Genomic DNA, 17,829 nt, shown 5'->3' on the forward strand with positions numbered 1-17,829 from the left:
CCCCACCTCTAGTCTCCTCTCCACCTATCTTCTTTTCTCTCCATCTTCGGTCCGCCTCCCCCTCTCTCCCTATTTATTCCAGAACCTTCTCCCCATCCCCCTCTCTGATGAAGGGTCTAGGCCCAAAACGTCAGCATTTGTGCTCCTGAGATGCTGCTGGGCCCGCTGTGTTCATCCAGCTTCATACTTGGTTATCTTGGATTCTCCAGCATCTGCAGTTCCCATTATCACAGCTAGCTAGTCAGCTAGTCAACTATGTACATCATGTAACATTAATATGAATAAGCATGTAACCCAGAATATGTATATGTCTGATATATCATAGTAATGACACAGTTAGTTGTTACTAAGCATCCAGATTATCCGTCTCAATAAGAGTCTGAGTCTCTGTGTTTTCATTGTCTAGCATATTGAAATCACATCACATCATCGCAGCAAGTGGACACTGAAAGCTAGTTGCAGCAAAGTCAATACCGAATGCTAAAAAGAAGATGGCAACAGTAGTGATAGTGAGTTATTTACTTAGCTGTCATCCCTCATGTGTCTGAGTTCAGAGCTGAAATCCACATCTAACAATCAGGACTGAAGCTCAGCTGGAGCACAGCAACCACAATGGAAAAACAGTGAAGAAAACATGCACACTCTTTCTCTTCAGAAAGAAAGCTGCGCCCAATTTAGAAACTGGCTGTTTACAAGAGATCCAGAACAGCATCAAAGGGATTTCAGAATGAAGTAGAGGCTAAAATGCTGGAAAACACAGTTTCTATATATCGGTAAGGCCTTAGCTGTGCAAAGTCATTGGTTGATTCTGCTATTTTGTGTTCTTCAGAAATGGCAAGATAGCAGAAGAAGGGCACATGTAACATCTGTCTGATACTTCTTTGGCATGAATGCTACATACAGGTTCTGCTCAGCTACTTCTTTTCAAAGCATAAAATGAAAGAAATAAAAGGAAACAGCAACAGGGAGAGAAATACAGAGAGAGAAACCAACAGTACAGATCCTTTACATACTGGCAACAATTAAAGAGGATAAAGCTGCATGGGAAGATGGAAAGCAAACGTCCGATCATGAGGTCAATGGGTAGCTCTTAAAGAAAAACAGGCCATCAACCTTCTTATTGCTGCGGGAAATGAAGGATTGAAAAGGATAAAATCCTCATTATTTCTAGTGATAAATACAAAATATTTTCCAATCTTTTGGTCAGTTTCAATGTCAGTCGACTATGGCATACACATGCTCATGTTCATCTCAAACTGCCACAATCAAGTTGAAATATCGATCAATTCGTACGCAGCTATCAATGCAAAGCTATGGATGTAAATTCACTGTAGCTAACTGAGCTGAAAGGTTTATGGAACTGATCACTTTCTCTCCACCTATAATTTCTTTCTAAAAGATGCTTCTGGACAAAGCTAAGGATTATACTGTCAATGCAGTGCTGGTAGAAGGCCACAAATTTGAAGCAGTTGTAACAGAACAATGGCTTCTTCAGGTCCTTGACTCTGCAACACCTATTGCAGTCATTAACAGGTCAGTAAAACATCCAAATCTTATCTGAGAATCTCATGCGTTATTTCTGAGTTATACAAAGAGAATAGAACCGTACAGTACAGAAAGAGTCCCTTTGCCCTACCAAGCCTGCAGCAACACAAGACACCTTTCTAAACATGACACCTCTCGCCTCTACAGAGTCCGTATCCCTCTGTTCCCTGCCTATTCATGTACCTGTCAAGGTGCCTTTTAAACATTGCTATTGTAGCTGCTTCTACCACTTCTTCTGGCAGTGCATTGCAGGCATTTCCCATCCTCTGTGTAAAAAACATGCCTTTCACATCTCCTTTAAACTCTCCCCCCATTTGCCTTAAGCCTATGTCCCCTAGTAATTGACATTTCTATTCTGGGAAAACGATTCCGACTATTCATTCTATCCGTGCCGCTCATAATTTTATAAAACTCTATCAGGTTGTCCCTCAGCCTCTGAAGTTCAAGTGTGAACAAACCAAGTTTGTCCAACTTCTCCTTACCGCTAATACCCTCCAAAGCAGACAACATGCTGGTAAACCTCTTCTGCACCCTCACCAAAGCCTCTACACTTTTTGGTAGTGTGGGGGCCAGAACTGTATGAAATTATGCCCTGCAAAAGGGCATTGAACTAAAGCATGCTGGACATCTAAGTGCTCAGAGAAACCCAATGTTCCACAGCAATGTTTGAAAAAGTGCGAACTACAATACAAAGTCAAAAACATTTCCTAGCTGCCAATCAAAGCATGCCAACATGTTACCAAAGTCCAAGAGGTAACTGCATTGCCACAGCTTGCAGACCCCAGTCAGATAGTACATGGGACCAATTTGACACACTACATGGACACCATCAGAAAAGTTGAAGCCTTTACCTCCATTCAAGTGATATTCTTCAAAAGCAATGGACAACGTGCACTACTGGACAAAACTGACACTGGTGTCAATGTAAATCTTGTGCATCTTAAATGAGATGTGCTTAGGAAACTGGCAGAATATGGTGCAGTTCACACATGATAATCTAACTTCAGCAAACAGGGCTGACATCCCATACTTTGGCATTATCCACCTTAACTGTCGATAGGTCCCCTTGGGATGGACCCCTTTACTCCTTTTATATCATTGATACATAAAGGAACTTTTATTATTCAGCTTGCACAGATCCATGTATTATTACGATCCACAGGGTAAAGAACACATCAGTTTTAATACCATAGATTCCAGCCTGCAACTTTAATTGATAAACATCTTTGATTCTATTTGCAACTTTAACAGTAATGCAATGTTATATCTTAAAGGTTATGCCCAACCGAGCATCAACCATCTTCATAACTGCAATATTTACATTCAGAATAAGAATTGGATCTCACAGTACAAAAAATAATTTACAAAGTTGAATATCACATTCATTGGTGCTTGTGTTTCAAAGAAAGTCAGCACTCTATGTGTATCTTTAGTTGCAAAGCAACTGAATATTGCTCTAAACAAATGCTCACACAGGAGTCCTACCCTAGAAGAGCTTAATAACAAGTTCTCAGGTGCCAAGCACTATTCCACACACAATGCCAAGAATGGGCATTGGTCCATCAACCTTTCATTGGCGTCCCATGTACTGACCACTTTTAGAACTTCTTTATGTGTACACCGCTTTCTCAGCTTGCCATCTGCATTGATAGTGTTGCAACAACACTAAAATAAATAAAATCAAATGAGTTCTGATGAAAGATCACTGTACCCAAAACATTAACTCTGCTTTCTCTGCACAGATGCTGCCAGACCTGCTGAGTTTCTCCAGCAATTTCTGTTTTATTTTATGTATCAGGTTGCCTCCGTATTGCAGATGACATTGCAGTTTTCGGGAAAATTAAGTATTAGCACAACGTAAACCTTCATTAGCAGCATGACTCATAAAAAAGATACACTGCATCAACTCAACAAACCTCTTTTGGCAGCACCTTCCAAGCCAACAATATGTAAGACTAAGAAGGTCAATGGTTGCAAGTGCAAGGGGCACTGAAAGATCCCCTAAAGTCATACATCATCCTTCCTTGGAACTATATTAGCAGTCCTACACTGTTACTAGGTCAAAATCCTGGATCTGCTTTCCTAACAGCATTGTCTGTATTCCTGCACCAGAGCTGATCACGGTAATTTAAGCAGGCAGTTTAACACCACAGTTTCAGGGGCAATTTGGGTGGACAATAAATGCAGGCCTTGACTGTGGTGCCCACATCTTTGAAAGGGTGAAAAAAAATGTTGGTGCTGGTGAGCTCATGTCACCCATGCCATGCTCCCTTTAACAACAGATCCTTCCTGTGACAGAATGTTTGCACCAAACCACTGTCCTTTCTCATTGGTCACGAAACCCAGAAGTGAAATGATAATGCTGTGGCTCCAGTGAACAGCCTTGACAAATCATACTCCCCACTAGAATGGATTCTTAATCTACCGACATGACCACATTGTCTATCCTCAGAGATTCTGTCCGTGAATTCTTTACTTCTTCCCAAATGCAATCAGAGCTGCTGAGGATTTTCAGCATTTTGCTGTTATTTCGCATCTCCAGCATTCAAGGTGTTTTGCGTCTCTCTGTTTAATATGATGTACGGGACAATTGCCTGCAGCTCTTTGAACTTGTGTATTCTTGTAACTGGAAATTGGAAAAAGAACTACATAAGTTACAACTCCAATGATTAGACGACGAGAATTTGGCCTTTAATTGATTATGTTATTTTACTCTATTAGTGAACGTATAAGATTGGAATGCTTCCAGAGATTTTAGAGTCATGTTAAATGATATCAAGATGTAATTTTATAATCCCCAGATGAGGGTGACCTCCATAAACACTGTAGCCAAAAGGTAATATGGATTAATTCCAATAGCCTTTAGTAATATCATATTCCGTAGTGAGGAAACAGGATTGCCTTTGTTTTTGAAGGAACAGTGTTAATATTCTTTCTGGAAATGACAAACTCCAGCAAACAAATTTAATTTGGTGACCTGAGCACAAGGAATCAGTACATCAACTGTAAAATGTCCAACTGCTTGCATTTTAATAGAAATCTCAGTCGAAAGGCCAACAGCATATCTCTACATTCATTGCCAGTCCTTTGAATCACATCTGCCACACTCTCAATTGCCTTGTTTTATAATATTGAGTCATCTCCATGGCAATCATTCAGTGAATGAACAGCATTCAATTTTGCTGCTGTCTGTAGTGTTGTCTGCAGAGAAGTTCAAATTATTGCCAGGCTGTCTGTGGGACTTTCCACAGTGAGTCATTGAATATGCTACTTTGCAGTTGTAGAGGAGTAACATGTCCAATCATGGTCACAATTTTTATATCTGTTTTTGATTTTCATGTTATATTTATCTGGAATTGTGATTTATTGCTACTTTCTTTCAGGTAATCATTCACAAAGTGTAATCACTCAACTGGGACAAGAAGCAAGAACATAAAGAACATAAGAAATGAGAACTAGGAGCAAGAGTAGGCCATTCGGCCCTTTGAGCCTGCTCCGCCATTCAATAAGATCATGGCTGATCTTTTCGTGGACTCGGATCCACTTACCCGCGCTCTCACCGTATCCGTTAATTCCCTTATTGTTCAAAAAAAATCTACCTTAGCTTTAAAAAAGTTTACTGAAGTAGCGCCAACTACTTCACTGGGCAAGGAATTCCATAGATTAACAACCCTCTGGGTGAAGAAGTTCCTGCCCAATTCAGACCTAAATCTGCTCCCTCTAATCTTGAGGCTATGCCCTCTCGTCCTAGCTTCACCTGCCAATGGGAACGTCCTCTCTACTTCTATCTTATCTATTCCCTTCATAATGTTATATGTTTCTGTAAGATCCCCCCTCAATCTTCTGAATCCAATGAATATCAATCCATTGAATCTCTCCTCATAAGCCAACCCCCTCAACTCTGGAATCAACCTAGTGAACCTCCTCTGCACCCCCTCCAGTGCCAGTACATCCTTCCTCAAGTAAGGAGACTAAAAACTGCACACAATACTCCAGGTGTGGCCTCACCAGCACCTTGTACAGCTGCAACATAACCTCTCTGCTTTTAAACTCAATCCCATTAGCAATGAAGGACAAAATTCCATTTGCCTTCCTAATTACTTGTTGTACCTGCAGACCAACCTTCTGTGATTCATGGACAAGGACACCCAGGTCCCTCTGCATAGCACCATGCTGCAACTTTTTACTATTCAAGTAATAATCCTTTTTACTATAACTCCTACCAAAATGTATAACTTCACATTTATTCACGTATCCATAAGAGTTATGGGAAGTGACTAATTTTTATGGGAAATGTGCTGAATATGCAATGTTACCTTCAGAACAGGTTCTAGTTCTAAAGAAGTAAAAACCAGAAGTTATTGAATTTATGGTGTTTCACCCTGGCCTGGACTAGAAACCATGAGCTGTGGAGAGACTTCTGTGGCCTGCCAGAAATTAATTTGCATTTTGGTTGGCAAAATGTGCCCCATGCTCAGAATTTCACTATCTATGGGAACATTCTCCTTTTGGGGTGCATTGTGAATCCCAATCCCTATGGACTGAGAGTCCTGCCTATGTGCACAATCTTATTCGAGGCCTAGTGGCATTACCGTTGGACTGTTAATCCAGAGACCCGGGTAATGTTTTGGGGATGCAGGTTTGAACCCTACCATGGCAGATGATGGAATTTGAATTCAATAAAGAATCTAGCATTAAGAATATAATGATGGCCATGACACTATTGCTGATTGTTGGGAAAACTCCATCTGATTTACTAATGCCCTTGAGGGAAAGAAACTGCCATCATTACCTGGTCAGGTCTACGTTTGACTCCAGACCCACAGCAATGTGGTTGAATGTTATGGGCAGCTAGGGATAGGAAATAAATGCTGGTCTGGCCAGCAATGCCCTCATCCCGTGAATGAATTTTTTAAAAAATGCAAATCATGTCCACATCTGGGAGGCATTCAGGGTTGGCTGGCAGTGAGAGGTGCTGTTCAGGCAGCAAGGGGAAGGTCAGATCATCGCAATATGGGGACATCCTCAAAAGCATACACAAAATAAAAGTTTGATGAGAACTAAAGCCATCAGGCTCCCACAGCAAAGGGAAATCCACCTGGAGGAACTGTTTGGCGATAGGAGAAGCCTTCCTGTGGCATTTGTAATGAGGTCAATTAGGTGGATTTCATAGAACAAGAGTTCTCTGATTGGGGTTGTTAACCTGGTCCAATCAGGGAGCCCTGGCTAACAGATATAAACAGGCATGTCAGAGGTTTGGTTTACTCTGAGAGCTGGCTCTGGGGGAGCTAGAATAGTGTCAAGTATTATGCGCATGTAAATAAAGGGTGACTTGGTGATGGGACCTTTGTGGAGTTGTTTCACTTTTGGCCCATAGTCCATTCACTGGGTCACAAAACCTCCATATCCAATGGCCCCCTGGCCTGTACAGGGAGTTTGCCTGAATGGTGCTGGCAAGCTGAGTGGGAGGCTTCAGGAAGAGGTATCACAGCAGCGCGATCTCCTTTCTAATGACAGAGTAATGGCCAACCATCACCACTGGGTGGTTAGGCACTGCAATTACAACCTGCCTCCAACAAAATCATATCGGCCTCCCAACCTGATTTGCTCAGTTCCATTTTCCTCCTGCCCCATCTTCCAGCCCACCTCTACAGAATTGGGAAGATTCCACTCCGGGATTACATCTGTTTTCCCAGTGGAAATAATGAACACTTGACCGCAATTCATGGAAATCCCTTTAGTAAACGTTAAGAAAATGTAAAAACGAGGCAGCATTTGTGGTATCATAGGCACTTGGATCCACGTCATGAGGGGCCCCCATACTGTAACATAACACAGTTGGCAGTGTGTGTTCTTTGCTCCATCCACACAGACTGGTGATATGGTCATTACACACAGTCTTTGACAAAAGTCTGCAGCCACAAACATGAAGCAATAATTTTAGAAGAGCTTAGCTCCTTTTAAATTGTGACTGTGACTTTTATTGTTGGATCTGCTTAATTGTAAGCCCATTGAGTACTCTGGTTTTCTAATGGTACTACAATAATGTTGAGGTTTAAATAGGGATTTTAATAGTTTGTACAGAATTGTTTTGTATGTGGAAGTACAGCTTTTGGAAAAAGTCAATTCCACCACAAAATGGTCTTACCCACAAAGGTGAAACGTTCAACGTGTGGACGAACACAGCAGATCTTTCCCAGACTTTCGCTGACCTTCCCCAGGATTCGAACTGCAAAATAAACCCCAAAAAAAACAGATAAACAACTAACAAATACAGGCTGTTCAGTAGCTGTGGATTACTAAAATGGAAGCAATGCCCAGAAGAGAATAAACATGTATTTATTCAGCTCCTTATGTCTACTGAAGACTGCAAAAGACTTTTTAGGTCTTTATATCTACAATGTGAAATGTAGGCACTCCTGTTAAATAGGTAAGCAACAAGCTGTCCAAAATAAAAGGAAACAAACAAATAACCTTTCCTTTATTTATTCATGGGATGAGGGTGTCACTGCTAGGCAGTATTTATTGTCCATCCCTAATTGCCCAGCAGGCAGTTAAGAATCAACCACATTGCTGTGAGTCTGGAGTCACGTGCAGGCCCGTCCAGGTAGGGATGGCAGTTTCCTTCCCTAAAGGACATTAGTGAACCAGATGGATATTTCCAACAATCGCCAACCGGGTTCATGGTCATCACTAGATTGTTAATTCCAGATATTTTGTTGAATTCAAATTCCACCATCTGCCGCAGTGGGATTCAAACCTGGATCCCCAGAACTAGATCTCTGGAATAACAGTCCAGCAATCATACCACTAGGCCATCGCCTCCCCCAGATCTGCCCCCATCACACACCTCCCCTCCCTCAGTGGTACTGATTAAAGTAGGAATGCTTCACAGGATACTAGGAGAACTCTTTGCCTTCTGTAAAATAATGTCATGGGACTTTTGCTATCCCCAGCCAGCAGCACACAAGAGGCTCAGTTTCCTGCCTTATCTAAGAATTAGCACCTTTATCCAGGCAGTGCTGACGCATCAACCCACATGAAGAGTTCAATTCCATTTGAGGCTTGAATCCACAACCTTTGGACTCAGAGGCAACTTGACCTCTGTGCGGGAAATTACCAGCAATAATGTTAATGGATGAACTTTTCACTGCTAACAATATGGATCCCAAAATATTTCATTCTCAACAGGTTTACAGAGCTTGATTCTACACATTAGTACAAACTCCTTCTGTTTAATGGAGATTGCTTCAAATAAGTTCTTTCTTCAAATATTAACCTAATTTGCCTTCAATAAAGAATTAATTTTCTTACTAGAATCATTTTGTTTTTGTTATTCAGAAACAGTAGGTATTGTCAACTTGGGAAGGGTGCCTGTCTTGTTGAACGCTTAAACAGTAGTCATTTCAGAAAGTATATATCACCTCAAAATATATTGGAAATTATTTTCCCTTTCCCATGCTGGGAAAATGTTTTCATTTACAAAGGTGAAGCATTGACGAAGCAGTCTTCTCCTTTGGTAGTAATGAGGTTGCTGATCTGTGATCAGTATGATTTCACAGAACTTTCCACAAAGACTCAATTTTCACATATAAGCCTGCAAATTGTTGGCAGGTTTTTCTAACCATGCTAGGCCCAAACCCAACAGCACAGAGGATGATTATGTACTTGTCTTTCCTTCCCTTGCCCTCAGATCAAACACACATCAAACCTCAGAAATTCCTGGTATGTGTGATGCAGAACAGTGTGAGGCACTGATAAAAGTTGCGATATAACACAATAAGCAATTGTGAATTGTATTCTGTGTTCAGTGGAAAACAAGATTGGGTGGATACATGTAAAATGGACTGATTCATTACTGCCTGCTTTACATTACAGCTCAGAATAAATTTATGCTGATGTATTTCTGAACTGAACCATCTGAGCAGCTGTCACGATTGAGGAAAAAAAACCTAAACCTAAAAGCTATAAGGTAGACAGGAAAATATGGGATGTGGAAGAACAGTGAGCCATTTACACAAGTGATTACAGCATAGTAACCCAATCGATTGCACTTGTCACACGTTCCAATTTCCACTGGTTCACTGTTTCCTCCTGTGGGAGAGGGGCGAGGCTCATTTTGAGACACTAGTTTTGTAGTTTCGCTGCTCTGCATCCTGATACAGGCAAAGGTATCGTGCAAATGGTCTGGTAGGTGTTGTGGTGATTGCAGTGAGGTCAGTCAGATGGCCCTCATAAAATATGAGTTTCCTGACTGGGGCTGTTAATCTGGTCCAATCATGGATCTCTGGCTGATAGATATAAACAGGAGTGTCAGACATCCTGTTCATTCTGACAGCTGGCTCTGAGGGAGCTGGATCAGTGTCAAGGGATCTCCATGTGTAAATAAAGGGTGACTTAGTGATGGGGTACCAGCCTCTGTGGAGTTATTTCAGATATCTTCAGAGGGTTTAACACTAAAACAAGTTATTTCCTAGTCAAAGATAGCAATTAAAAGTATTACTTCTAGAAATACAGATATTTATTATTTTAGGCCTTGCCAGGCTGTACAACTCCATCTATCTAATCAGACCTGTGAGAAATTTTTCTCCTTCCTCCTCACTGACCCATTCCCCACCATGACATACACACCCTCATCTTCTTCCTAGTCTTTGTAAAAATTCCCATTCAGTTGACATCCAGAGCTCAGGAAATAAAGTTAGAAATGTACGGTGCTGTACTTGCTCTAAAAGATGAACATGGAGAATTCCACAGCACCCATACCCCAGCGTTCTGAAACTGTACCCACTAATATAAATGCAGCTTATGAGAAATTCTGCTGTCCAGAACTCCACACATAGAAGAAAGAAATTAAAATCACTTCCATGCATTGATTCTGACATGAATGGGTGGAAGTTCCAATGCAAGTTCACGGGCAGGCTACATTCTTGCAAATAATATTTTGCTAGAGCTGTTAATCCATTTAAAATTAATGAATTAACGTTGTACTAAAATAGCAAAAAATACAAATATCATGAAAGCACATTAAACCTCCCTACATGAGGTAGTAATTCCCATAGTTGAATTAACCTATGCTTGGCCAGATCAAATGATGCAGAAACCTGTACTTACAAAGCTATAGTTCTTACAAAAAAATCAAGCTTACTGCAAAACAAAAACAAGAATAAACCTCGTAGGTGGAAACCAAGTAATAAAAAGGCATTGACGGGATGTGTTTTTTTGCTGAACAGGACAACTTTTGTCTCAAACATCGGGCCTAATTTGGTAAACAGATTTCTAAGGGCTGGATCGATAGGGTTACAGCGCCACCTACAGCAAACATCAGCAAGCTGCTCTTTTCCGGTGGATTACATTTTCTCATGAAGAAGATGCAAAAACCATTCAGTCACAGGTAGGGACAAAGGCTGAAACAACAACGTTTGAGTCAGATTCCAAAAGGTATGTCCTTTTATGATGGTGATCGAACCTTGGAATGGGTTGCCAGCAGGTGAAGCAAGAATCCTGTAACTGAAGTCAGCTACTCACAGAATCATGGAAATTTTCCAGTTCAGGAAGAGGCCATTTGGTCTATTAGGCGTGTTTCCACACCAGCCCCTGATCCAATCTCACTCTCCTGCTTGGTTCCCTCCCCTTTAATATTCTTCATCTTGCAGCAATCATGTTTTGAAAGATTTTTATAACCTATGCTTCAACAGTGACTTGTGACTGATAATCTTCTAACCGCCTCCTGTGTGCAGAGAAAGCTCATGCTGATGCTTTTTGTGACCACCTAATATTTGTGACCTCATCAGCCACTGAAGCAAATATCATCATCTTGATCAATCTTGCAACTCAATCAGTTCTTCAAATAAAACCATTATTATAATCCCAGCTGACGGTCGTACTGGACAAGTCAGATCCCATAGTAAAACTGTCTTGATCGATTTTTTTTTAAAAACGATGATGGTCTTTCACTGAAAGATAAGCACACCAGGCTGCAAAAGTTCATTCTTTTGAGTACAGGAGTGGGGTCATCATGTTGAGGTTGTACGGGATATTGGTAAGGGCTGTTGTTGAGTACTGTGTCCAGTTCTGGTTGCCCTGTTATCAGAAGGATATTATTAGGCTGGAAAGGGTTCAGAAGTGATTTACCAGGATGTTGCTGGGTATGGAAGGTTTGAGTTCTAAAGAAAGGCTGGATAGGCTGGAACATTTTCTACTGGAACCTAGGAGGCTGAGAGGTGACCTTATAGAGATTCATAAAACCATGAAGGATATAATGATGGTAGGGTCTTTTTCTAATGATGGAGGATTTCAAGATATGAGGGGCATATTTTTAAGGTGAGAAGAGAAACATTTTAAAAAGACATGAGGGGCAATTTTTCTTTTACACAGAAGGTAGTTTGTGTGTGGAACGAACTTCCTGAGGATGTGGTGAATGTGGGCACAGTTACAATGTTTAAAAGACTCTTAAATAAGTACATGATCAGGAAAGGTTTGGAGGGATATGGGCCAGGATCAGGCAGGTGGGACCAATTTAGTTTGGAATTATGGTTGTCATAGACTGGTTGGGCTGAAGGATCTGTTTCTGTACTTTATGACTATATGACTCAATAGAACAGAAGTTTATTACACAAAAAATGAAAACAAAATAGAATGAAACAACTAATATACATAGAATTTGAAAGATTTCAAAACACACATTAAAACAAACTGCTCTCTCTACTCCCTAACACCATCATTTCATGGTTACTGAAAAACCAGAGAAATTCCTTTCTTATCAACTCTGTAGGTTTTGACTTAACTATTTCCTCTCCCATTCTGATTCTTAGAGTTGAGTGGTTTTCCCTCGCAGAGTATTTACACAGTGGTAATCTTAGATTTTCTCAGTTTTGAATAGCCATTGCATACACTCCTGGTCTGGAAATTTCACAAATGGTACTCTTTCATAGAGGTAACTTAATTCCTTAATTACTCTAAGCAAATCCCTCTTTTCTGAGAGAAACTGAATTTGCAGCCAACTTTAGTTATGTCCCTTTCAAAGTGGATTCAAATTGCACTCCCTCGTCTCCTTCTTTATAGAGATTGCCATTCAGCTGATACCCAGAGTCCAGAGAATAATGTTAAGAAAGTACAGTGCAGTACCTGCTCTAAAAGATAAACAAGGAGAATTCCATAGCACCCGTATCCTCAGGTTCTAAAATCCATGCCTGAAAGGTAGTGCAGTGGCTCAGTGGTTAGCACTGCTGCTTTACAGAGCCAAGAACTTGGGTTCGATTCCAGCCTTGGGTGACTGCCTATGTGGAGTTTGCATATTCTTCCCATGTCTGTGTGGATTCCCACCAGGTGCTCCAGTTTCCTCCCATTGTCCAAAGATGTGCAGATTAGGTGGACTGTTCATGCTAAATTGCCCATAGTGTCGAGGGATAGGCAGCACTAGCAAAGTACTAGCTTCACCAAATGGTCATGGCCAATCGCAAGCTCAGTCCTTCAATTCTGCACCAACAGCTTGCATTACAATGCTGCTGCAAGGATGTTTTGTGTGTCGGGACAGCTACCCATCCCGTGCATCAGAACAGGGTGCATCTTAGGGCTCTTTACTTACTATCTTAGCCCTCACTCACTTTGTGCTTACTCAGATATTTGCAGCACCTCGCCCTTTGTGCACAGACAGACAATCTGGCAATTTGTGATCCTTGCCAGCACTGACAGTTGAGGGGCCACACATGCTGGTGTAGTGCACTGTAATAAGTCATTGTCACACCTAAAGCATGTACCCGCAGCAGAGATGATGAATACTGAGTGACAATTTTGGTGAAAGGTGGGTACAGAGTGAGCAGAAGGAACTGCTGTAGAATCTAGAAGATCAATAAATGTTTGTAATATTTGCTGTGTTTTCTCTTTACCATGGACACTGCAGAGGCCTGAGTAGCTACTTCAAAGCAGGTTGGCAGTGTCCAGTACCACCTCTGGAGGTCTTGAGGAGATTGCAGAAACCTCCTCTCCATCTCTCCATCCAGTAGCATCTCCACACCTGTGTAAGTGAAACAGAATGACCACTCGTCTCTCTTAGCTATGCCATTTGGAACAGCATATCCACACACTCAGGGCTGCTCCTGGCTTGCAGCTTGCATCTTTAGGTTCAAAACAGTTAGCAGAAGTGGAAATAATTGCTGCTTACTGCTCAATCCTGCCCCACCCCATTCCTTGGGTGATGAAGATGAACCAATAGTGGCATTAGTATCATCTTCAAAATGTTTTGATTCTGAAATAGGGCGTTGCAACAGAGATTGCCTGAAAAGGGACCAATTTTCTGGTTTGAGGAGAAGATTTAAGTAACCATAGCTTACTAAAGATTCTGCACATGGTTTTTATTAGAAAATTAATGGGCTGCTAACATTTCACATCATGCACGTCATCTAAACTAGTATTTACACAAAATAAAGCTGTAATTTCATCACAATAGTAATTAGCAGTTATTTTAATTACACCGCTGTGTCAAATAACAGCAACCACAGAAACAGTCAGGAATGAAGTAACATCCCAGGGAGTGGAAATGCACATCATGGAAATTATCACTGCATGTGTCAAAGTGAATGCTCGAAACTCTGAACTGTACAGGTATTCAGTTTAAATATTCACACTGACTATTTTTCTAAGCTTCACTGCAAAGTATTCTTAGGTTTTATGCAAATTATTGAATCAATTCTGTAGTCCTTGCCCTAAGAGTAGTTGAAATAACTCCACAGGCAGTGGGTATCCCATCACCACGTCAACCTTTATTTACACGTGGAGAGTCCTTGACACTCATCCAGTTCCTCAGACGCGTCTGTCAGAGTGAACAGGATATCTGACACGCCTGTCCTTATGTCAGCCAGGGCTCCCTGATTGGACCACACTAACTGTACCAATCAGGGAGCTCATATTCTATCAGGGTCACCTGGCTGACCTCATTACAATCATGGCAGAATTTAAATTTGAATGCTTTATTTTCACTTGCAGTTTACAGTGAATAACACAGTAAAATACAGTGAGAAGCTTCAACTGTCCCCACATCCTGCACTGTTTTGAATAGTTCAAGAACAAAAAAGAGTAAGAGATATAACTGGCTGAGAGTCATTCTTCATTCCGCTGCCTCTACCAGGGTCCTGAGCCCTCAGTTAGCTCACCAGCAACATCTGTGCTGCCACCACTCCTCCAGTGCCTTGCCACCACTAATGTAGGAGTTGCCACCTCTTTGTTGCTAGGCCCACCTCACCGCTGACCAGTCCTTTGCTGAACCCACACCTGCCGTGCCACCAGGAGTCTCCACTCTGGGCCTGTTGTGACCGCAAGCCAGAGTCGCTGGCTTCACTGCCAGGCCAGGTTTCGGCTGCGCTAGGAGTTTCACTTCAGCCGCTGACACCTGAGATGTCACCTACACAGCACCACCATCTTGAATTGTCCTCTGCTGCCTCCAATCACTGGAGGGGCATTGTCGCCGCTGGTGCTGCCTCCTCCAATCACTGGAGGTGCATTGTCGCCGCTGGTGCTGCCTCCTCCAATCACTGGAGGTGTGGCATCTGCCACTGCCTCCCACTGCTGGGAGGCTACTGCCACTCAGTGCACGGTCTGCTCCTGCTGCTGGTCCGATGCTGCCAACTAACCCGCCAAAGAAAAGAAAAGCAAAATGAAAAATAATGAAAGAAAAAAAGCAGAAGTAAAAAAGAAGAAAAGAAATAAAACAAATGGGAGGGGTTGAGCCTCAAGCAAGAGCCCACACGCAGACATGCTACTCCACCGAAACAGAAGCGTATAGTCACACAGCAAAGAAAAGCTCGGGTTGAAGGATAGAATGGATAGGTGCACATCATATTGGTGAGCCCTGGCCAGAAAGAAAGGCTTTTGCAAAGTGACCAACTTTAAAAAGTCAGCCCAGCAGCTGCTTTTATAAAAAGAGCAGCCGTTACGTTTTATGATCCAAGTAATATGAAGATGGATGTGTGAACACCAGGTAAATAAGGGATAGGGTTTAGCTGTGCTGCTCTGCCAAAATATGAGACCTAAATGATGCACTGGGTCCGCACAGTTCCAAAAACAACCTCCTCTGGGAGAAAGATTTTTGAATTCAGTAACATGCAGTGAATTAAACACCATATAGTTCTGAAGCCTTGTTATGCATTCTTGGGCTATGACCCCAACATCCATTATTCCGATGAAGTTCTTGAACCCCTGCTTGATTGAGGTTAGCTCATTTTACAACAAACTGGCGAAGAAACTTCAATCAGCCCTGCTTCTTGTGGGTCAATAACATGTCAGGTATGGAATATGTCCACCGAGCCTTGAGATAAGATGTAAAGAGTCTACTTCCAATAAAATGGAATAATACTATTCTGCTGCATTTACACAGCTTTTGCTGAACAGCCCATTTGCGCATATAAACACCAAAAGCAGGAGTGTACGCTGAAATTGACTCAATGCTTGATAAGGTATTCTCAGTCCACCGCACACTCGCACCCCCTCCCCCGCAAATTATGCCACCAATATATCACGGCTGACACCTACCTGCAGTGGGTTTTTCATTTGTGATTGTGGAATTCTGATAGATGGAACGTCTTCCATTCTGCGGCTGTCCAATTACTGGTGTTGCTGGAGAGTTTACATTGGATAGAATACAACCCGTCACTCTCTAGGAGAAAGTTCAGAAACAGATTATAAAAGACTCAGGTTATTAACATCAGCCACCATTTCAGAGTTTGTTCTCAGTGACACTAATTGGCTTCTTCAGTTGCGAGCAGATGACAACAGTTTCCATGAGTAAACAGTTTTTTGGTTTTATTTGTTCCAATTAGCGCTTCAGTTAAATGTTAAATTACTTCACGACTCCTGCTGACTGCCGATTTACTTTCACTAATTTTTACTTTAAAAGTAGAATTGCAATTATTGTTCTTGCAATAAGCTGCAAAGATTCACCTCAATTGTCTAAGTATAGTATTTACAATGGGCAGAATCATATTTAGGCATCAGAAGATTCATGCAGTGTCCATCCAGCCTCACATTTCATTATTTAGGCATCAGAAGTCTTGTCTGTCAGCTGAAGAGCAGGCCAGGGACCTGTACAGTTTCAGGGAAGGCCTAGCAAACCATGGGCCAATCCGAGATAATAAAGTGTGAAGCTGAATGAACACAGCAGGCCAAGCAGCATCTCAGGAGCACAAAAGCTGACGTTTCGGGCCTAGACTTTTCATCAAAGACGGGGATGGGATGAAGGTTCTGGAATAAATAGGGAGAGAGGGGGAGGCGGACCGAAAATGGATAGAAAAGAAGATAGGTGGAGAGGAGAGTATAGGTGGGGAGGTAGGGAGGGGATAGGTCAGTCCAGGGAAGACGGACAGGTCAAGGAGGTGGGATGAGGTTAGTAGGTAGGAAATGGAGGTGTGGCTTGGGGTGGGAGGAAGGGATGGGTGAGAGGAAGAACAGGTTAGGGAGACAAAGACAGATTGGACTGGTTTTGGGATGCAGTAGGTGGAGGGGAAGAGCTGGGCTGGTTGTGTGGCGCAGTGGGGGGAGGGGACGAACTGGGCTGGTTTTGGGATGCAGTGGGGGAAGGGGAGATTTTGAAGCTGGTGAAGTCCACATTGATACCATTGGGCTGCAGGGTTCCCAAGCGGAATATGAGTTGCTGTTCCTGCAACCTTCGGGTGGCATCATTGTGGCACTGCAGGGGGCCATGATGGACATGTCATCTAAAGAATGGGAGGGGGAGTGGAAATGGTTTGCGACTGGGAGGTGCAGTTGTTTATTGCGAACCGAGCGGAGGTATTCTGCAAAGCGGTCCCCAAGCCTCCGCTTGGTTTCCCCAATGTAGGGGAAGCCACACCGGGTACAATTGATACACATTGGCAGATGTGCAGGTGAACCTCTGCTTAATATGGAAAGTCATCTTGGGGCCTGGGATAGGGATGAGGGAGGAGGTGTGGGGGCAAGTGTAGCATTTCCTGCAGTTGCAGGGGAAGGTGCCGCGAGTGGTGGGGTTGGAGGGCAGTGTGGAGCGAACAAGGGAGTCACGGAGAGAGTGGTCTCTCCGGAAAGCAGACAAGGATGGGGATGGAAAAATGTCTTGGGTGGTGGGGTCGGATTGTAGATGGCGGAAGTGTCAGAGGATGATGCATTGTATCCGGAGGTTGGTGGGGTGGTCTGTGAGAACGAGGGGGATCGTCTTTGGGCGGTTGTGGCAGGGGCGGGGTGTGAGGGATATGTTGCGGGAAATGCGGGAGACGCGGTCAAGGGCATTCTCGATCACTGTGGGGGGAAAGTTGCGGTCCT

The 17,829-nt window shown here is 42.6% G+C and overlaps 1 protein-coding gene across 2 annotated transcripts in view; it reads right to left on the reverse strand.

Moving 5' to 3' along the window:
- The window catches only part of nmnat2 (nicotinamide nucleotide adenylyltransferase 2), a 219,349-nt gene that overhangs the window by 12,138 nt on the left and 189,382 nt on the right, over nucleotides 1-17,829 (reverse strand). For both annotated transcript variants that reach the window (XM_048539439.2, XM_048539440.2), the window contains exons 5-6: nucleotides 16,069-16,192; nucleotides 7,694-7,774 (exon numbers count right to left, since the gene is read on the reverse strand). In XM_048539439.2, coding sequence (XP_048395396.1) covers nucleotides 7,694-7,774; nucleotides 16,069-16,192 — 205 coding nt within the window. The remainder of the gene's footprint in view (nucleotides 1-7,693; nucleotides 7,775-16,068; nucleotides 16,193-17,829) is intronic.

Source organism: Stegostoma tigrinum, chromosome 8 (assembly GCF_030684315.1).
Source record: "Stegostoma tigrinum isolate sSteTig4 chromosome 8, sSteTig4.hap1, whole genome shotgun sequence".
Lineage (NCBI taxonomy): Eukaryota > Metazoa > Chordata > Chondrichthyes > Orectolobiformes > Stegostomatidae > Stegostoma > Stegostoma tigrinum.